This window comes from Dasypus novemcinctus, chromosome 12 (genome assembly GCF_030445035.2).
Source record: "Dasypus novemcinctus isolate mDasNov1 chromosome 12, mDasNov1.1.hap2, whole genome shotgun sequence".
NCBI classification, from domain to species: Eukaryota; Metazoa; Chordata; class Mammalia; order Cingulata; family Dasypodidae; genus Dasypus; species Dasypus novemcinctus.
Window position 1 is genome coordinate 87165077 of NC_080684.1, and position 22155 is coordinate 87187231.

Below are 22155 nucleotides of genomic sequence, written 5' to 3' on the forward strand. Positions count from 1 at the left end.
TATAGAATTATCGTGATTCTAGCAATGGAAGAAATTATATCATTGATGTGGAGAGAGTGGCCACAGGAATTGCTGACAGCACGAGAGGGAAAAGGAGTTGTGATATGGGAGCACTTTCAGGATGTGGAGTTGTCCTCAATGATGTTACAGGGACAGATGCAGGACATTATACATCCTGCCATAACCCACTGAATGGTCAGGGAGAGAGTGTTAATTACAACATACTATAATCCATGCTGTATAGCAGTGCTCCAAAATGTACTCATCAAATGCAATTAATGTACCACACTAATGAAAGAAGTTGTCAATGTGGGAGGAGTGGGGGGTGTAAGGAGTGGGGCATATGGGAAACTCTTATTTTTAATGTAACATTTTGTGTGATCTATGTATCTTTAAAAAAAAAGATAATAATAGAAAAATGAAAATAAATAAAAATAAAACAAAAAATAAATTAAAAAATTTTAAATGCCATATCATGTGTTGACTTAATAAGAAGAATTTGTTGGATCATGGTTTCAGAGGCTAGAAGGCTTACTTCCTCCTGGAGTCAGTATTTTCTGTCTGGACTGCAAGCTTTGGGGTTCTTTGGCTTCTCTGTCACATGACATTGTACATGACAGCATCTTCTCTTTTCTTTCCTTGGTTCTGTGGCCTTCCAGCTTCTGGCTGCTACCCTTTGCCATTCTCTTTCACCTCCAATAGTAGTATTAAGACCCAACCTGAATGAGGTGGGACACACTTTAACTGAAGTAACCACTTCAAAAGGTCCTATTTACAACAAGTTCACACCCCCTATAATGGATTTAGATTAAGGACTTGTTTTCTGGGGTACATAACTCTGAACCACCACATCCAGACTAACTCCCTCATAGTTACCAAGTAAAACTGAGGCCCAAAAAAGGGAAGTGACTTCTCCAAAGTGATGCAATTGGCAAGTGGTGGAATTGACCACCAGAAGTTAGGGTTTCTCAAATTCAACTGGTGGACTTGGTTGTGTATATTAAAATATAATCTAGGGTACTTAAAAACATAGGTTTTGGGGCCCTATTCGGTAGATGCTAATTGAGTAGAGATGGGGTGGTACCCAAGAATCTGCATTTTATTCAATTTCCTGTTGATGATGATACAGCTGATCTAAGAACTATAGTTGAAGAAATACTATGCAAATCCTTTTAAGTTTTTTCTGAAATAAAAATGTTCAAGTGGTGTGAGGATTTGAAAACATGCCTTTAAAGGTCTTTAGAGACCCCTAACCTCTCATATATTCATGGACTCATGTAAAATGTACAACCATAAGAGTCAAAACCTGTTGTCTATTCAGACATGACTTTCATAATCACATTGAGCCCTTGCAATGGGCTGGAAATTTGAACTTCTAATCCTTATAGGACAGAAGATTATCCGGCTAATACATTTCTGAGACAATAAAAGAATATACTCCAAAATCATATTTCATTTCAAGCAACATTCAAAACTGAAAAATTTTGTAACTACTTAAGATGTTTATTATAATTAAAATCTCACTTTTGCTGTAGATTTATTATTCCATAATGTACTCACTTATTCATCAAATGAATATTTACCAAATGGCTCCAGCCAGTCCCTGTATTACAACATCATTTTGCATCATAAATGACTTCAATATGTCTCCCAAAACAATTGAGAATTAATTGAAAAATTATACAGTTGGTCAGGCGGGGACTTTCATTACTTTCCACAGAATTATTTATGATTACAATAAGACCTACAGAAATGTTTTTTATATCCCACTATAGAAATTTAAGGTTTGTAATCATTTTCATGGACTCCTGAATTAAAGGAAGTCTACACAGGAAAAATAACAAGGAAATAATTAAAATTATAGTTAGCTCATAGAGAAAATGAACTTTGGGAGTTAAGATTTATATTAAATCTGAAAATGCAATTCTAATGACAATCTTGTGTTTTACATTTACCCCTTATACACTCTTTTAGGGATTCTTTATGGCAAATAACAAAAGTATATATGAAGTTTGAGTAAAGTGGATCCAAAATTTCAATTAATCTTAATGAAGGTGACAGATTATTGATTTTAACCCAATTGAACATATGGAATTATTATCTCTAAATCAAAGATAACCCCAAAAGATGAACCATTATTTTTTTGTGTATACAGTAATGTGTAGTAATTTCACATTATTCTGATTTATTTATTTATCCTCCACCTTATTTCAAAAAGAATTTAAGACTATTATTTCAGATTGAAGTTTTCCTTTGCAGATATTTTCAGATGAAAAAAAAGAAGTAGCTGGGGTTCCATCAAAATATTCATCAGTTGACAGACCAGGTACTGCCCATGACTTCACTTTATTTTCTGGAAGGCACTGCAAAGGATTCCAACTTCACCTACAAAGAAAAACATCTGTATGAAAGAAAAACATCTCCATGGGCTACTTGTATAATAACCAAACACCCTTCAAGTGTCCACAATGTGCAAAACACTAGGTGCTTCCCCAATCTTCAAATACTTACAGCTTAGTTTTAGAGATAAAATTTAGCTAGCTAGGGTATAGGAACTTATATATTTTAAGAAGTGCTGCAGCTGTTAATGTAATTAATTTTCTCTTTCCATAAGCCTTTCTCCAGAGAAAGAGCTAATAGATTTCTCCCCAGGGAAATCACTATCTGCTCTGTTTCTCCTTTACATGACTATCCGCAGAAGCTTGCAAGTAGCTAAGTAATTGTATATAAACGTATGGCTCATACAAGCCTTTTTCTCAAAACAATGTAAGGCATCATTACAAATACAAATTCCCAAAATTTACCTCAGAATTAGTAAATTTGGTCTGGGGCTATGGCCCAAAACTGTTGATGTTTAATGAGCTCCCCAAGCTATTCTGATGAACATTGAAGTTTGTGAATACATGGTCTAAGTAGATAACTCCATCTAGATAGCTAGGCCACTGGACTAAGGTACAATGGAGTGGTTCTCATTCATCCCATGTTCTTCTGCTGCCAACAGGCCACAAGGACATAGACTTTTCACAGAAGTGGAAGGGGCCTTGGAAATGAACAAACCAGCTCCCTCGTTCATGAGGAAACATGTAGAGAGTCAATAGGACCTTATATAAAGTCACATAGCTCTAAGAAGATTTTCAGTTCCTAAATTCGTTATTCTGTGGTTCTGAAAACTCTCTTATTAGCAGTGGCCTATGGAGTTACATTTGCCTTTTCAAAGAGAATGGGAGAAAAAGAGAGAGAGAAAGAGAGGGAGGGAGGAAGAGAGAGAGAGACTGTGGCTTGATCTTTCTGCTTTACATTCCAACCTCTGCAGCATTTTGTTGGTCTCTTCCGTAGACAAGTCTTCTCAGCTGAGTGTCCAAGATGGAATGTAGGGAAGCAGATGTGGCTCAAGCAGTTGGGCACCCACCTACCACATGGGAGGTCCTGGGTTCAATTCCCAGTTCCTCCTAAAGAAGACGAGCAAGACCGAGCTGATGTGAGGGTTTGGTGCAATGAGCTGACACATCAAGAGGACACACTGAGGAGACACAACAAGCAAGGAGTGGAGGTGGCTCAAGTGATTGGGTGCCTTCTGAGTTCAGTTCTTAATGCCTCCTAAAAAGGAGACAAGCAGACACAGAGAGCACAAAACAAACAGACACAGAAAGCAGACAGCAAGTGCAATCAACAAGGTGAGGGGAGAAATAAATAAAATATATCTTTTAAAAAATCATTTGGCTGAAGAGGTGAGGGTCTATTTCTTAAAAAAAAAAGAAAAAAAGATGGAATGTATGAAGATGAATCAGCCTTGGACTTGTTCAAAATGACTGGTCAGGGGTGATCATTCCTAAAAAGGAATGCCTATACTAGCCAGGACCAGCTGTATGCATCAGAGGCGTCTGCAGACAATGTCTGTAGGACACTTAAAGTCTAACTGCCCTTTTGGCCTTCATCAAAATTACATAAGGCAGGTACCCCCACATGGCCTAGAACTTCTCCATTTAGGCTCACGCTTTGGTGGGGTCATCTACTTATTCAACAGTTATTGAGCACCTAATATTGTTTTTAGGTAAAGAGCTAAAGTGGTGTTGGGGATTTAACAATGAACTGGACATGGCTCCCTACCCAGGTCTAATTGGGAGACAGACAAATAAACAGATAAATACAAAACAATATAATGACAAATGCTCCAAGAGAGGGGTCTGTAGGAGTGCAGAGATGTGGTAGGGACACCCAAACCAGTCATGGATGAGGAGAGGAGGAGTGAAGTTCAGGGAAGTCTTTCAACAGAAGAGGTATCTATGGAAGACTTAAAGGATGAAGTGGAGTTGGACATCTCTAAATGGCAAGGAGAACATTTTAAACATAATGAACTGCATGGGCAAGAGCTAGAAGCCAAGAGAGAGCACAAGAATGGAAAGCCAAACGAAGTAGCTGGAGGAGAATGTGTAGGACTGAAGAGAGAATCAGGCAATGAACAAGGCAATTTCTTGTGATTTTTGAGAGCAACTACTAAAATATTCTTGGTCAGAAAGAAGGAAAGACCAATAGTTCTTTCTTATCAGCATAGATGAGTTACTTGAATGCTAAGGATGTAGATAGAACCTGTCTTCTTAGAGTATGAGATTCCAGACAGAGTAAGATCAATTGGGCACTTAGAGGAAAAGGGATGGAGAGGGAAAAGAGAAAGAAGGACATGGAAATGGCAAGTCTGGGGTGTAAAAGTGGTAATGGATGTAGGGAGTGGGGTGGAAATCCAGGAAGGTCAAAGGGGAACGGACACTCAAGGCCACCTTGCCCTTTTCACTAAGTTTTTCTGCCTCAGTGAATATATGGCTTACTGTGTGATGCCTTTTTCCTTAAGTCAATATTTAATAAATTTCTTTTTGTTCCCTGGCAAAGGAAAGAAATACAACTCTATATTCCTGAGAAATAGGGTGGCCTTAGAAGTTGTAAGTTACTTACTGTTGATGGAGTCAGCCAAAATCTTGAGCTGTTGGGTATTGTCCAAGACCTCAATCCTTTGGGTATATGGGTCATAACGAACTGAGAAGGGCCGTGGGATTGTGGCAGCAAAGTTCCTGAGACCAAAAACAAATCTGAATGAAGGCCTCATTTGGGAAAAATTAATTCTGAAGAATGTCCTGGTGGAATTTCACCTTGCTATGGGTAACGCTGAAACCTCACTTGAGCAGGGACTTCAGAATTTTTGTGTGCTCTGTGTATACATCTACGTGTATACATGAACACACCTACATTAAGATTTATTTATTCATACATTTGCAAAAGGACAGAGGTAGCTAACAATAAAAGCATAGATTACAAGAGATCCAAAAATTCCTGCCACTAAATAAAATCAAAAGAAAGAGTAAAATCTAACCAAAGAAAGGAATTGAAAAAATAAGCTCCCAGATGCCTAACAGTCAATGCAAAGAGGAAAACACAGCCCAGGAGAACTGAAAAAAACAAAACAAAACCCCACTATGTTAATAAAATTTAGCATGGATTGAATGCCACTTACGTATCAGAAACTTTGCTAAGTTCTAACTCTTCTATACTCTTTACAAATCTCATTCTTTTTTTTTCCTTCATAATGACCTTATGAGAAAGATACTATTGCTATCCATATTTTATGAATGAGGAAACTGAGGCTTAGAAAAGCTATGTAATTCTGGGAAGGGACTCAGGCAGCCTGACTCTGGCTTATGCTCTTAGGTTCCCTGCCAGACCAATGCAGTACTCCTGGGTCTGAGAGGAATCCATGAGGGCTGTTACAAAGGACACTGAGCAAAATAACTAACAAGTTATTCCAAAAGGGCTTGCAAGATGCAAAGACATCTCAAACAGTATTTCTTGAGTTAGCCCCTGGATTAAGTGAAAGTTGATGTTCTGAGAAGACAATCTAAGGGAGTCTAGTGGGGCGGTCCTAGTTTTGCAAGAACGGTGGAGCACAGTGGCTGGAAACTCAAGCTCCAGAGGCAGACTGCCTAGGCTCAAATTCTGCCCCTCCGAGTATAGCCCTTGTGATCACAGGCAAGCAGCTCCACTTCTCAATCCCCTCATCTGTAAAATTGGGCCAATAATTGTACCTACCTGAGAGTTATAGTATGTGTTATAATAAAGTAAATGCTATGTGAGTGATAGCTGTTATTTTTATCAGTGATGAAGGACCTAGGCTGGTCAGGAGGTGGGCACATAATCAAAGTTCAGTCCATCAAGTCTTTGAATGGAACTTGAATCTTGAAACTGAAGATGGCTGGAATCAGTTTCTCTTAGCCATTATGTTCTGAGAGGATCTCTAGAGAAGCCCAGATCTCCCTCTTTTAGCCTCTTTCTTCCGTATTTTTTCTGTGAGCCACCTCATAGCAGAATTGGAGCTCTGGTAGGTATTTCCCCTGGGCCCTAAGGACTGACAAAGTAGGTGGGATTTCAAAGGTCCGAGAGGCCTATGTCAAGCCAATCTTTCTACTGTTGACCTGGAACTGACCACTTCCTGGGTCAGGAAGTTGTCTCCAGAAGAGCCCTTCCAAATGCAATCTTAGTACAAGGTGGTTGTGGACCTTGGCTCTGAGCTCCACTGCCTAGGTCCACCTCCTTGCTTGGCCTGCCACTTACTAGTATATGACCCTGGGTGAGTTACTTAACCCTTGTATGCTACTGTGCCCCCATCTATAAACCTTGTAGTCTCATCTGAGGATTCAAGGACTCAAGAGATGTAAAGCACTTAGAACAGTGTTTGGCACATAATAGTGCTAGGGATGTATTATTTATTATTATTATTATTATTACCCAATTGTGATAGTACATTAACCCATGGAGGTCCATAACCCTGAAGAGATACTGGGAATGGGCAGAGTAGAGGCTTCAGGGGCTTGGAGGAAGGCTAATTTCCCAGTCAGAGGTGGGGGTTTAGGACAGAACTAGGAAAGAGAGGCAAGAAAGACTTTAGGACCCTAGAGAGAGGAGGAGGAAGGGGGTCATTTTAGGCCAAACTGAGTGGCCTTTTGGGGCCAGCAGTTTACTTTTAGATACCTAAAGTCCAACACATGAGAAGTTGACAACTCAACTTCTTTGGATTCCAGAAGTCTACATTCTATCACAGTCTGTCATTCTATCACTGTTAAGACATAACAAAAGTGGTGATAGTGACTATCAGGATAGCAATGGCCAGGTAGAGCCCCTGCCTGGTCTGTCTCCTGCTTGGAGGGGCCTCATGGGGACCCAGCCATGGAGAGTCTGATTGGATGGCTACCCAAGCATGTTATAGGCAGGGCTATCAGCTTCAGAAGGCTAAGAGTCTCAGAGTCCTTTTATTGCTCTGTCAGCCTCCTGCTGAATTGTCTCTAGAACATACACATTCAACAGTTACTTACTGAGTGCTTATTATGTGTCAGGCATTATTCCAGGAACTGGCGGAAGAGCAGAACACAGAAAAGACAAAACTCCCTGCCCTTATGAAGCTTAAGTTATGAAATATATTAGAAGTGAAGTACTATGGAAAATAAATAAATCATATAAGAGTGTAAGAAGTGTTGTTGGGAAGGGGTGGATAGCCATTTTAAATAAGTTAGCCAGAGAAAGCCTCATAGAGAAGTTTGGGCAATGATTTGAAGGAGGTGAGGGAACAGTTTTGCTGGTGTCTGAGAGGATAAAATGAGCAAGGAAATTTCCCTGGTTAAATGACTTCTAACACTGAATTGGGGACAGGGACCTTTTGTGCCCACTTTGTACACAGGAGCTTTGGTACTAAATGTGTTGGTTACATTGAGGCAACTGGAGGAGTCAGCATTTCCAGGCCAATTGGCTGTGAAGTAAGGTCTGACTAAGGAGCATCTTCTAGCAGAGTGGAAAGAGACAAGGGTGGGGTGAGGGATGCCTGGGAGATAAACTCTGTTCCACAATGTTGCTGCAGGCACTTGAGTTCACTCTCCTGGCCAACCACTCATAAATTAGTGGCATCAAATCCAGCCCACAAGTCCACAGAACTGCTGACTCACCTTGGTAGCTGACTTACCTCACTTTCTCCTTGGCATCATTAAAACTCTCAGCCACGTAATACAGAGGCTGGAACTCTGTGATAGTGTACTCCTGGACTGCTGTCTTCTCCAACTCCAGGGGAAGGAGCTTTGGCTTGTCCGATAAACAGTACTATAGGCCACAAGTGAAAGTTTTCAGAGTTAAATCAAGCCCAGGGGTTCCTGATAATCCTATAGGCCTTTTGTGTACCTCCTCCCATCTTACCCTGATTCATTCTGCACTCCAGCCAAAATGCAGAAAACTAAATTATTTTGCATATCCTTGATTTTTGCATGCATTTCAAAGTCACCTAAAACCTATAACCAAGACAGAAGGGAATAATTCAATTCCTCTCATCTATTGGTCAATTAGGCTGACCAATCTATGTGAGGGCCAACTACATTTTATGATATATGTTTGAAAACACTGGTACACATGTTCCAACCTTGGTATCAAGGAGGCCCTTCTGCCCTGGAGAGCTGTGTACTTGCATTTTAAATGTTATCTCTAGCACATGGAGTCATGGCCAAATCAGAGCTGTCAAGGTACCAATCATTGGTGGATAAGCTCTCAGGTTGCATCTCAAAGTGAATGAAAACGGGGTCTTAGCAGCACAAAGGAAAGAAGAATGACTCCTCTCCATCATTGGTTCCTGTTAGGGTCATACCTGTAATTCACCAAAGGATGACAGGAGCCCAGCACCATATGCCTTTATGGAGTCTCCTTGTTTGCAGAGCCCAAATTCCACAGTAAACCAGTAAATCTGGAATGGAAAATTAAGTTGAGAACAGACCCCCAAGGATGGGAATGCAGCAGATGCCTCATGTCCAAAGATAGGTCCATCCAGGTGAGAGTATGTATAGGTATTTTCTCTGAATCAGTGTGACCTGGGCTCAGTCATCTTTTGAATCAAGTTTGTTGAATGTGATGAGAGACAGTGTGAGGTATTGAGGAGGTCCCAAAAGACAGACCTTTAAAAGCACACTCCCAACCAGTTCCTTTCTCCCTAACAGGAACCCCTCAACCATTTTTGCTTTTTTAGTTTTTGCTTTTTTCTAGTTTATCAACTGGAGTGAGATGTTCCCTTAGGATAATCATACTTATCCAGTATTCCCATTGGGTTCAGGAGTGGGAGGTAAGAGTATTGGGTAGTAATAGAATTAGGGAGAAGGGAATCCTGTCACTCATGATAAAGCAGGATGTTTCTGAAAAGCTCCCTGTCAAACACTGCACTAATCCTCTTCAAATAACAGTCTTTTTCTTCCAAATGTACCCAGTCCAACACATCTTAGATGCCTGCTCTGGGGAAGATGGTCCTGGGGTCCTGGCATAACCTTGCTGAATGGGGCCAAGAGTCACAGTCTCAGAGAACTGGGGGTGGGTTACTAGTTAAAATTTTTTTTCTGTTTTTTTCTTTATTTATATCATCCTATTCTATTTTTCTGGTCTTTATTTTTTTTTTTAATATTACATTAAAAAAATATGAGGTCCCCATATACCCCCCACCCCGCTCACCGTTGGACTAGAGAATGTTAAACCTGGAAGGTTGACAGAGCTTAGTTGTTCTGACCTCCTCAAATGCAGATCAGTCTTCAGCCCAGGGAGGTGAAGCAATGTTCATATGGTTACACAGCTAACTAAGAGAAGAGAAAGGGCCCAGGAGTATTCTGAGCCTAGTATATCAAGAAAAAGATAACTTTTTTTTTTTTTTTTTTGAGAAGTAAGACTGGTGGGATCCATGCCTTTGAAAGCAGGTGATGGGAGCTTTTATCATTGTTGTGGCAGGTAATATGATACTCCAAGTTCCAATTTTATTTTCTTCTTACAAGTGACAGATTGTACCCATTCTGAAGCTTCTCTGAAAACAGCTTCTAGCATCTGAACAACATCTGGCATTTTACAAATCATGTTCACATAAATTTAACAATTTAGACCCTCATGATAGCCTTTTGAGATGGGCAGGATATCGACTATTCTATTTCTTTTTGGCCATGAGGTAACAGAAGTCACTTGCACTGGGTCTCAGAGTGGCTGTCAGTAAAAAAGAACCTCTGATATTCAGGTCTTCTGATATACAAATTTGTAAACTCCCAAGCTGATCCATTTTAAGGATGGATTTGCATTCATTTATGACCTCAAATGCCATTATAAAATTTTATTTTTCATCTTCTAGCGTAGAAGACTTTCACAGCATAATAAATGTGGCCTAAAGACTGGGGAGGGACATGTTCAAATAGGAGTCTGAAGGAAGGAAATCACCCACTCCGCAGAGTTGCTGCTTCTGTCCCTTCAATGGATGAGTATCACAGGATTCCCTCAGGAAAAGGAAGTGCTCAGTAAATAGGGAAAAGCTCACTCCCATCCACCTTGTGTCTGGGAAAGGAATGACCCTAATGCTGGCTTCAGCACAAAAGTAGACAAAAAGTATTCTAGATTACCGTTGCAAGTTTCTCAACATATTCATCAGGTGCACCCAGAGAAGCAAGGCCAATTTCCTGTAATTGTGGAGAAAAAGAGTTACTGGATGGCTGGGATCTGCCCATCTTCATCCTTTACCCCCAGTACCAACCTGGTACTTGACCACAGGAAGACAATGAGTAGCTAGATAACTTCAGAAGAACCCAGACTGACCCTGATTGTTCAGTCAAGCTTTTCCTGGCCATACACTGTAGATTCACAGGTCTCTAGAGCAAGTTAAACTTTTCATCCTCTCTAGGTCCTTTGTATTAACTTTACAAATGAGAAAACTGAGGTTCAGAGAAGGGAAGTGACTTCTCAAGATCACACAGTAAATTAGTATCTAAACCTTGCCTCTTGACCCCTGGCCAGTGATTACTCCCCCACGGCACAATTGGAACATTCCTGGAGTATGTGGATGAGTCTTAATGATGTACACAGGAGGAGAAACACAACAGGAGAAATGCAGATAAGTTGTTGACAGCCATCAAGATGTACACATAGCCGGAGAGTCTGAACTATCACAATCAACTTCTCATTATGGCTCCAACTGTATAATTCCTCTACTGTTCTCTTTTGCAGCATTCACTCCAGCTTGCCTTGCATCTGACAGAGTTGTTTATTCATATATATCTGTTTTCCTACTATATGCATTCACTCATTCCAAAAAATATTTATTGAATGCTTTCTATATGACTGGCAGTGTATAAAGTTGACAAATATCCTTGTCTTATTGGTGTTTACATTTGAGTAGGTGGACATAAGACAATAAACCATATGCATACAAATTGGTATGTCAGAAGGTGATAAGTTCTTGGGAAAGGGGGAACAAATGTTTAGAAGAGAGCAAATGGAAATGGAAGTGCCAGAGGAGCGAAGAGAGACTTTAAATAGGGTTCCAAAGTAAGCATCATTGAGAAGGTCATATTTGAGGAAAGACTTGAAGGAGTTGAAGCTGTTGGCTCTACTGACATCTGAGAGGGGCACTGTGGGCCAAGTGTATAGCCAGTGTAAAGCATCCCTAAGGTAGGGAAATCTTGTTAGGTTCAAGGAGCAGTGAGGGACCAGTGTGGCTGAAGCAGAGTAAGTAAGGGGCAGGAGAGGCAAGGTAGATGATATCAAAGAAATATTTGGAGACCAGGTCAAATAGGACCTCTACAGTCACTTTAGGGCTTGGGCTTTCTCCTAGTGAAATGGGAAGACATGACAGAGTTTGGAGCAGAGAAGTGAAATGATCTGACTGGGTTCTGTGTGAGAATAAACTGCAGAGAGTCAAAGGTAGAGACAGGGAACCCAGTTAGAAAGATACTGCAGTCACCCCAGTTAGAAACTATAGTAGCTGAGACCAGGTTGGTAGCAGAGGATGTGATGGGAACCGTCAGATTCTACACAAAATTTGAAGGTGGATCAGAAAGAATTTCCTGAAAGGTTGGTTGTGGGATGTGAAAAAAAAAAAAAAGGAGTCAATGATGTCTCCATGTGTTGTCAGTTTTGTGAAACTGGACGGATATAGTTGCCATGAACTGATGTGGGGAGGGCTGTGGGTAGAGAAGTTCTGAGCAGGAAGATTGAGAATTTAGTTTTGGACAGGACGAATAGGGATGCCCAAGTGGAGATGTTGAGTAGGTACCTGTGTAGGTAAGTTTGAGTTTTTATGTAGAAGTCTGGGATGGATATAAAAATGTGTTCATCAACAGAGTAAAGATGATATTTAAGTCATGAGATTGAATGAGATCACCAAGGGATTGAGTGCAGACAGAAAGGAGGACCAACTTTTAAGCAAGAGGCTACATGATCTTCATCCCTGTGTCCCTTTCTGGGCCAAGCACAATGCCTGACCCAGATTACATGCTTAGAAAATGCTGATTTAAAGTGAACTGAGATGAGACACTGTCTTAAGCCTGGATCTACTGTCTTACACTTCCCCATTTCTGCTCCATCCACCCTGCACAGACATGCTACAATCCTGAGCCTAACAGACTTCTTCCATAAAGGCAAGATCAAAATGGTATCCTGTTCTTCAAGTCACCATTCTGTATGCCTACAACATGCATAAAACAAGGGCACCAAGATTTCCCTGTGCTCTAACCTCATTCCCTCCTGCACTGTAACGATAAGCAATTCCTGCCTTTAGATTAAAAGCACATAAGCTCAGTGAACTTTCAAAATGACCTCCCTGCCTTGGGACTGTCAAGATCAAACTTGGAACCATCTGACCCTGGCCAGAAATTTCTGTCTGTTGACTCGAGTAACTCCTCTGTGAGGCCTTCTCAAAGTGGAAATTGCTGAAGGAGAATAGCCACTTAGCCTTTGGCTGGCCAGAATAGCTTCTAGTGGTGAGAATGAAAAGTTCCTATAATCTTAGGAAAAAACTGCTTGTTCTTTGGCTCTAGTAACAAGTACTGGTTAAAAATCCATCCCAACCAATTAATGACATCTTGGCAGCAGCTATCATACTTCTAAAAGTCGGGAAGTCAGCAACAACTTCACTCCAGTCATGACACTTCCACAGTTAAAGTTTAAACCCTAAACACTCCCACTTAAAAAAGTCCAACAATCTTTGAACTCCATAATTCTCCAAACCCACATTAAGCAGCAGTTTTATCTTTACTCCCTTACTTAGCGAGCAACAGATGCAGTGTTTTCGTTTGTTTCAAATATTAAGTGGTAGCCTCTTCATTCAACAGTGGAAATATTTTATTTCTTCCAGCTACTTGGAAATGCTTATAAAATTCAAAATTAACACTTTGGTAAGAATATTACTTTGGCATTTACTCGTAGGTCATTCCATTTTACCTTCTTCTTCCATATGAGGAAGAGGACAGACAAGGAAGGTTTTTTCCCCCAACGTGCATGTATGGAGTCTGAGGCACAGGGTAGTCTAGCAAATTGCCCCAGACCACACAGCTGGTTGGTGGCAGGGGTGGGGCCTGTGGGTGCATCAGAGCCATAGCTGACCTCTCCCATGGCCCCAGCTGCCCAGCTTTGATCTTAACTGCCTCTCAGTTCATGGAGAGAATGGGTAGAATTCTCTCACTAATTCAAAACTGCTCACCACTGTGAACTAAAGTGAAGGTGAATCGAGGTCTAGGCTGTTGCTTTGATGGTGATGATGAGACATGTGGCTCATTAACTTTTGTCAACTATGAAGCAGGCTATTGGTATTGTATTCTTGGCAAATATCATCCCATACAATTAGGGCATATAATCATGACCTCCTGACAAGATGGTAGTGGTAAAGTCCTAAAAGAGGAGGAAAAAATTGTTAAGAGAAGCTGGAAGGAGGTGAGTTACTTCTGTCTAGGAACCAGAGAGAGCTTCAGGGATGAAAGGTCTCTTAAACTATACCTAGTAGGACAAAAGCACATATATAATTCAGATGAGGACCGATTCACCAGCCACATACTAGATCCCTGGGATGAATATTTAGCCTGCTCCATGGAATCACAGATTCATCTCAAGTGGTACCATAGATTTTCACCTGGTTTCTGCACTGCAGAGAGCACTGGGGTATCTCCATGGAATCAATTCATTTGAGCAATTTAGGCCCCATCCCTATAATTGTTAAATTAAATCAATCTGTTCCTTACCTGGGAAAACTGTGCAAAACTTCGGTCTGAAAACAAGGGCACATGTCCCAACAGCTCATGACAGATGTCACTGAAAGAAAGAAAGCACTGAGGTCAGAGAGAAAGGCTACAATTCAAGTCAGACTCGCTCCTTCTACAGAAGGAATGGATGAGAAGAAAGGATGTAACTCATTTGGGCTTATGGCCTCACTCTCATGAATAAGTAGTGCGCAGACTTTGGGGTCAGATGAGGCAAGTTATAAGAGAAAAGGAAGAAGTGGGGAGGAAAGCAAGGAACAGACCAGGGCACAGCAGGCAGGGGGTCTTAGGAATGTGCCCAGTGGGCAGCAGAACAGAAGAGCCAATATTCCTGTGGACATGCTCCCATATACTTATGAGTTGTGAGCACTTTCCATCCCAGCCTTCTACTTGGTATTGACATCTCTGGGAAGATACAATATGCTCTGTTATTTCCAATGGGAACTAGAGAAATTAATGCTGCTCCTTTCTTTGAATGGAAGGAGGCAGTAGTTAGGGAAGAAAATCTATATTTATTTAGCATTTTATATGCCAGGCCCATTAGGAACAGGTCTTTATTGACTTGTAGCAATAAATTTGGTAGACAGGAAAAATAATTTTTGATATCCTGCTGACTTCTTTGTATAAATTATGACTAAGAACATGGATACACGCAAAATTAAGAAGCATAGTGCTAGCCCGTCTCTTCCTCCATCTAAGACACAATCTAGGCAAAGAAAGATCAGATTTATCTAGACATGTATCCAGAAGGAGTTGAGATAGGTTGGCCATCACTTGTTCCTGTTGCCATTTGGAACTTTATAGCTCTGACTTCTAATCCCTTAGGAACTTGAAGATGACCTCTCATTCCCACTGCCAGGTGTGGGGTTCTCTGAATCCTTGGTTCATGGGATCCCTAAATATCCAATCCGTCCAGTCTCTGTGACAGAGAAAATCCCTAGAGTGGATGAGTTTTCTCTTAGTACTACTGTCAAACAATCCAGACAACTCTTCCTGTGTACCCACCCACAACTAACCCAATCTCATTCCTGGCACAGGGAAAGAAGATGCTTAGTGTGGCTGGAGACTGGCTGCTGGCAGGCACTACTCACGGTTCTGGTGTATACATGGGCTTGGATCCATGTCTGATGTACTGGGTGCAGTGGAAGACTCGGAAGGCCAGGCCACCCAAGAAATCTCGAGAGGAAAGTAGGCCAGCCACAGGTCGGAGGCGGAAACCAGTACAAGCTGGGAAAGGCAAAGGAGGAAGAAAAACCAAGCTCATCACAATGGAGCCAGAGGAACCTGGAAGACCTTTAGGTAGAGCAGCACACCACGCTGTCTAGGAGCAAGGGCTTTGATGACAGGTACACTTGGCTTCAAATCTCTGCCTCACTACTTTCTAGTGGGGTGACATGGGTCAAGTTCACCGATTCTCTGACCACAAAACGGGGGTAGGTACTTCTTAGAGTTATTCTGATAATCAAAAAAGCTAATGACTGTTTCAAGGGAAAAGGGAGGGGAGGCCGGAGTGCTTTTCTTCAATGAATTTGGCCAGCAGAACCTGCTTTGAATCTCTGATCTGGAGATTCAACACAGGAAAAGTCCAGACTGAACCACTTCCTTGGAAAGGTGTACTGGCTAGTGCCATCTCCTGGTTGGTCTGGAAATTGCATGGACAAAAATTATTCACAGTCTCTGCATCCAAACCTGGGAGAAAATCTGTGCCCTGTTACTGAGTCCCTGGCCTAATTTTAAAAACTTAAGCTGGGAAATTTTAAGGACTGAGAATAAGTTGAACCGAATATCAAAGAAGAGCTGTGAAAATAAAAACAATAGGGGCAGCGGACTTGGCCCAGTGGTTAGGGCATCCGTCTACTACATGGGAGGTCCGTGGTTCAAATCCCAGGCCTCCTTGACCTGTGTGGAGCTGGCCCATGTGCAGTGCTGATGTGTGCAAGGAGTGCCCTGCCATGTAGGGGTGTTCCCCATGTAGGGGAGCCCCACACGCAAGGAGTGCGCCCCATAAGGAGAGCCGCCCAGGGCGAAAGAAAGTGCAGCCTGCCCAGGAATGGTGCCACACACACGGAGAGCTGACACAACAAGATGATGCAACAAAAAGAAACATAGGTTCCTGTGCCGCTGACAACAACAGAAGCGGACAGAGAAGAAGACGCAGCAAATAGACAGAGAGAACAGACAGCTGGGGGGGGGGGAAGGGGAGAGAAATAAATAAACAAATAAACAAACAAACAAAACAATAGGCAAGAGAGAGAAATTGGCCATCAGAGTAAATTCACCAACATACTCAGATGCTTAGACATCAGCAAAAAAATTACAAGCCACACTAGGAAATAGGAAGAGATGGCCAAGCCAATGGAAATGGCCAAATATCCTGAAGAGATATAGGATTTAAGACAATTAATCAGTGATAAGCACACAACTCTCCTAAATCACTTCAAAGAATTTAAAGAAAATATAACTAAAGAAACAAAGGATATTAAGAAGATACTGGGAGAGCATAAAGAACAATTTGAAATGCTGCAAATAAAAGTAACAGATCATATGTAAATAAAAGCTGCAATGGATGAGATTAAAAATACATTAGAGACACATAAGAGCAGATGTGAATTGCTCAAAGACAGAAGTAGTGATTTTGAAGACTGAACATCTGAACTGGAAAAGACAGGAGATCAGAAAGAGAAGAGAATGGAAAAAATCGAGCAGAGTCTCATGGAATTGAATGACAATGTGAAATACACAAACTTGTGTGGACTCTTTCAGTGTCCCAGAAGGAGAAAAGAATGGAAAAGGAGCAAAAAGAATATTTGAGGAAATAATGACTAAAAACTTCCCAACCCTTATGGAAGACATAAATATCAATATCCAAGAAGGACAATGCACCCCAAACACAATAAATCCAAATAGACCTACCCCGAGACACCTACTATTCAGAATGACAAATGTCAGAGATAAAGAGAGGATTCTGAAAGCAGCAAGAAAAAAGCAAAGCATCACATACAAGGGAAACTTGATAAGATTAAGTGCCAACCTCTCATCAGAAACCATGAAGAAGAGAAGAAAGTGGTATGATGTATTTAAGATAATGAAAGAGAAAAACTGCCAGCCAAGAATTCTGTATCTGGCAAAGCTGTACTTCAGAAATGAGGGTGACTACTGTGAAAATACTCAACAAATATCTGATCATTTTTATATACCCTACATATATGCCCTGTAGAACTCCCTACAAATGAAAACTGAGGAAGTGCTGAGTTCCTAATCATGGGAGCTCTATCACATTCCCCAATGGAACAGCAACAATTCCCCAAGTGCAAGGGCAAAGACCAGTGAAGAAGGATGGTCCAATGATGAGCCCTTCATACTGATGACTATGCTTATGAGCCTATGTGCCTGAAATTTCAAGTAGGCCTAGAGCTGCAGAATGCCTAAGAGTTACCTCCTGAGAGCCTCTATGTTGCTCAAATGTGGCCACTCTCTAAGCCAAACTCAGCATGTAAATGCATTACCTTCCCCCCAGTGTGGGACATGACTCCCAGGGATGAGCCTCCCTGGTGCTGAAGGATTAATACTAATCACTAACTGGTGATGCAACCAGAAAAAGACCTTGGATGAAAGGAGGAAATGGTAAAGACAAATGAGTTTATATGGCTAAGAGTCTTCAGAAAAGAGTCAGGAGGTCATCTGAGGGGTTGCACTTATGCATGCTTCAGCAGGATCCCAGAGACAGTCAAAGTAGATACAACCCCAGGTATTGGTGTTCCTGAGGGCTATGGAGGCACACAGGTTCAATGGTCATGGCAGATGGCTCTGGAGTTCAGTGTTTTGTCAGTGGGCCCTACTTTGGAATTTGTGTTCCTGAGTGTGATGGAATTGGACTCAGATGTGACCTTTCTATGCATGCCTCTTCTGTCATTTTTACTGAACCTGTGGTTGGTTCTGGGGTTGGTGTATACTCAGAAGACTTGAATCTCTGGACTGGCTATCTGCCAGCTGGGCCTGAGCCTCAGCAGAGTTTAACTCCTACTCTCTGGTTCTTATGGGAACCTCTTATATTTTTTAATGTAACATTTTTTGTGTGTGATTTATTTATCTTCAAAAAATACAATTAAAAAAATAAAATATTAAAAAATGAGAGTGAGTTCAAAGTCTTCACAGACAAACAAAAACTGATAGATTATGTTACCAAAAGACCAGGTTTGCAAGTGATACTAAAGGGGGTGCTGCAGCCCGAAAGGAAATAAAAAACAAGGTGAGAGATTTGGAGAAGAGTTTAGAAATGAAGATTATAAGGGAAGGTAAATTAAAGGATAAGAAGAAAGACAATATCAGAGCTCATATATAACAGAAAGCCAAAGGGCAAAATGGAAGAAGTAAGTAATGCCTTTACAGTAATAACACTAAATGTTAATGGATTGAACTCCCCAATCAAATGACACAGACTGATAGAATGGATTAAAAAATATGAGCCATCTATATGTTGTCTACAAGAGACCTACCTCGAATGAAAGGACACAACCAGGTTAAAAGTGAAAAGGTTGGAAAAAGGTATTCCATGCAAATAGCAACCAAAAAGGAGCTGGAGTAGACGAGATAAGTGTAAAATAGCAGCATTATAATATATGAACAATAATTACTCAGTGCAACTGGCAAATTGTTCCTGTGATCACTATTCTGTAATTTTTTTTTCATACAAAAAGACACTTGCTTTTAATTGAGGAGGGCTGGAAAGAGATAAAGTTTTGGATACTTCATTTTTCTTTAACTGTTTTTATTCATACTCTTTAATTAAAATAATCTATCTGGATCAGTGATTTAGCATGACTACTGTTGAACAAGATTTTGAATTTTTCTGCTTAATAAAATTATGAATTGGCAAATCCGCTGTAATTCATTCCATAAGATGTGAAGAATTCCCAAATAAGAATTTGATTATCTAGAAAGAATTATGGCCTAAATGTAAATTAAATATGCAAACCAGTAATTTGTTTCATTCTTAGAGGTTATTATGTCTAATGGTCAGAGCTGTAATATAAAAATTAGAATTGCTTTATAATTAATTTTTATTATATTTGAATTATTTACATTTATAAGTGTTGCTATGCTATATATTTTTTATAATCGATTATATTAAAATCTAATATGGCCTTGCACTCTCTTTTAAAATTTGTAATTTCTTTCAATCTATTTTTCTATTTATTTACAATTTGACAATAAAGGATTTTTTAACAGCTAAAAAAAAAGCCATTACTTACACACTTTGAATAGATCCTATGGTATGTGAATATATCTCAATAAAACTGCTTAATAAACAAATAAATAATTGTGCAAGAATAGCCATAATAGCAGCTATGTACATTAGGGAAATAGATTGAGAGGTGAGGAATTTTTTTGTTTGTTTGTTTATACGTCTTTTGTTTGTTGTTATTGAAATAATGAAAATGCTTTAATAATGACTGACATGATGAACACAAACTATGTAATTGTACCAAATACCATTCATCGTATACTTTGGATAAATTGTATGCTTTATTAATACATATCATAAAATTGATATCTTTAAAAATAAAAAATAAAAAAATAAAAATATGAAAGCTAATGAATATAAAGTACTTAGCACAGAACCAGTTGAGCTCTGAATCTCAATGGAGATGCAACACCTACTCTCCAGTTCATTGGTCTTACCCAGAGCCTAGCACATAGGAAGCACTGAATTAATTCAGCTTCCGATATTGTTGATTAGAGTGGAATACAAATTCCCTATTTCTGGGATTTGCAGAGTTGAAATAGAATTTTCACTGCTTCTGTCAGAAAGGAAAATGATGAAAGGAGCATTTCTTACTTCTCTACAGCACATCGCATAGACCGTCCACCCCATAAGAAGCTGTAACTTCTCTGATTGGAGCATTTGGGAGGAGAAAATGAGTATTTTCAATTTGACCTTTTCTGAATTGCTCCTTCTCTCCTGAGGGCATACAGAAGAGTGTGTTCTAGTTTCTCTTGACCATGCAATAGACCATGTACTGTGCCAGAGCAATGGCAGGTAAGATTATGTAATCTAGGAGTAAAATGTTAGGAAGTCCATTTTGGCTGCACATCTCTACCACATTCTCTGAATAGCATTTATCAGTATTGCTTTATTTTTGCTGAATTAACACCCTCCTGGTAGAAAAGAAAGCATCTGTCTCTCTTGGAAATGATGCCCAGATGCCAGGCCTCCAGGTAATGTATATACTATGGAATTATCCAGATACCTATTCACCACAAATTCACAGAGCACCTACTTAGCTGCAGCCTTGTGCTGTATGCTTTCATGAGCAAGGTCTCATTTCATTCTCATAATTTCCCTGTGAGAAAGGCTAAAGGGCCGACACAGTCTCCATCTTACAGGTGACCAGACTGAAGCGGGTTCATCCAGCTAGAAAAGGTCAAAGGCAGCTTTCCTACCAAATGCATAGACTCAGAGCTCAGAGCTCAGGTACTACCCCACAAATACACACACACACACACACACACACACACACAAACACTGCTGCCATCTCTTAACATGGCAGGAATTGCAGGGAGAAACTTGATAGCCCCAGGGCTTTGACTATGAAAGAAAATACTTTTCACGGTCATGTGTAGGGGTTGATGCCTCTTCCTGAATGGCAAGAGATGAATGGTGGAGGCTGGATGGGTGATGGGAAGGGGGACACAGAATGAAATTCAGTTTTTCCTGGGAAAATCAACCTGCACGCATCACCACCAACACACGAACTCACACACTTCTCGCTTCACTTCTCTCCCCTCTTCCCTTCTCTTTCTGTTCCCCAGCCCTCTGCCAGCACTTCCTGCTGGGCCTTTGGCCCTGACATGGACTTACTCTGGAGAAATTGAGAAACCTCCTCCAGCTGGGGAATGTTATCCTCACGGAAGCCGCAGTACTTTTCCAGAAGTGGGAAAATGTGGTTGTGCTCGTAGCAAGCATGGGTTTTATATAAGGACTTCAGGGTCCTGAACACTGTCCCCCATGTCTTCTTTTCTTCCTCTGTGTATTCCACTTGAGGGATGGGCTGCCCACTGGAAGACAGACACAAAACATGTATCTCTGGCGTGGCAGGCACGGAGCAGAGGACAAAGGTAAAGTTAGCAGGAGCCAGGGCCAGTCTGTGAGTCCCACTATCGTGCACTCAAAAGCTATTTTAAAAAGGGAATTCCACTTCTTGTTATGGGAAACAGTCATGTTTCCATTTCCCAACCAAAAGAGTGACTTGATTTAAGCAACAATATAAGTTCTCACCTCAGCAGCTGCACTGAGGATTTGCTGTATCAGTTTGGGAACCACTTAGTCTTTCTGTTCTCCTACCTCTCCAACTATTTACCCAGGGGTAGAAATTCACTTACCTTCAGGGGCCAGGCAGGTCATATAAAAGTGTAAAATAGCAGGTGTAAGGCAAGGATGGAGGCTGAGATGAACTAAAGAATGCACCCTCTTTCTAAACAAAGTTATCCAAGTTCAATGAAAGCAACAGAGTTTTATGTTATATTAACCAAAGCCATTACGTCTATGGGCTAAGCTGGGTTTACTACGTGAATCATGAGTAAATGACCCTTTGCTTAGTGGAGCATTTACTTGCTGGATTTGACATTTTTGCCCCTGGGATGTTATAAAGGCATTTAAATGCATGCTAGGTGTAAGATACAATTACCTAGCATCTTCTGCTATGACATAGCAGAGCTATAGGGAGCTCATTAAAGTACAAATGCAGACCCTGCCACATAGATTCCAATTCAGTAGGTGAGGAGAAGACCCAGGTATATGGATTCTGACGCACTTTATAATTTGAGAGTGTTTAGTTTGAGATCCTTTTGAAAAATACCAAAGAACGACCTGTATTCTGAACAACAAAAACAAATGGAAACCAAACAAAGCTGGACTTCAAAGACCAGGGATCATTCCCTGGGATTCAGGCCTAGTTCCATAACAGGGTACATAGTGTCTGGGACAAGGCAAGCCTGTTTACCTCAGAATTATGAATCATCACCAAGCTCCAAACTAGGTCCTGCCTGCCCTTTCAGAGTTGTTGCTCATCCAAGTACATTAAAGCAAAGT

At 40.7% G+C, this 22155-nt stretch overlaps 1 protein-coding gene across 1 annotated transcript in view; it reads right to left on the minus strand.

Annotated features, from left to right (window-relative positions):
- Nucleotides 1–1482: 1482 nt before the first annotated feature.
- PAH (phenylalanine hydroxylase) overlaps nt 1483–22155 on the minus strand; it is an 80893-nt gene continuing 60220 nt past the window's right edge. Inside the window, exons 6-13 of the mRNA XM_004446806.5 lie at nt 20926–21122; nt 15155–15290; nt 14046–14115; nt 10437–10493; nt 8666–8761; nt 7997–8130; nt 4948–5063; nt 1483–2385 (exon numbers count right to left, since the gene is read on the minus strand). Coding sequence (XP_004446863.1) covers nt 2342–2385; nt 4948–5063; nt 7997–8130; nt 8666–8761; nt 10437–10493; nt 14046–14115; nt 15155–15290; nt 20926–21122 — 850 coding nt within the window. The 3' untranslated portion in view covers nt 1483–2341. The remainder of the gene's footprint in view (nt 2386–4947; nt 5064–7996; nt 8131–8665; nt 8762–10436; nt 10494–14045; nt 14116–15154; nt 15291–20925; nt 21123–22155) is intronic.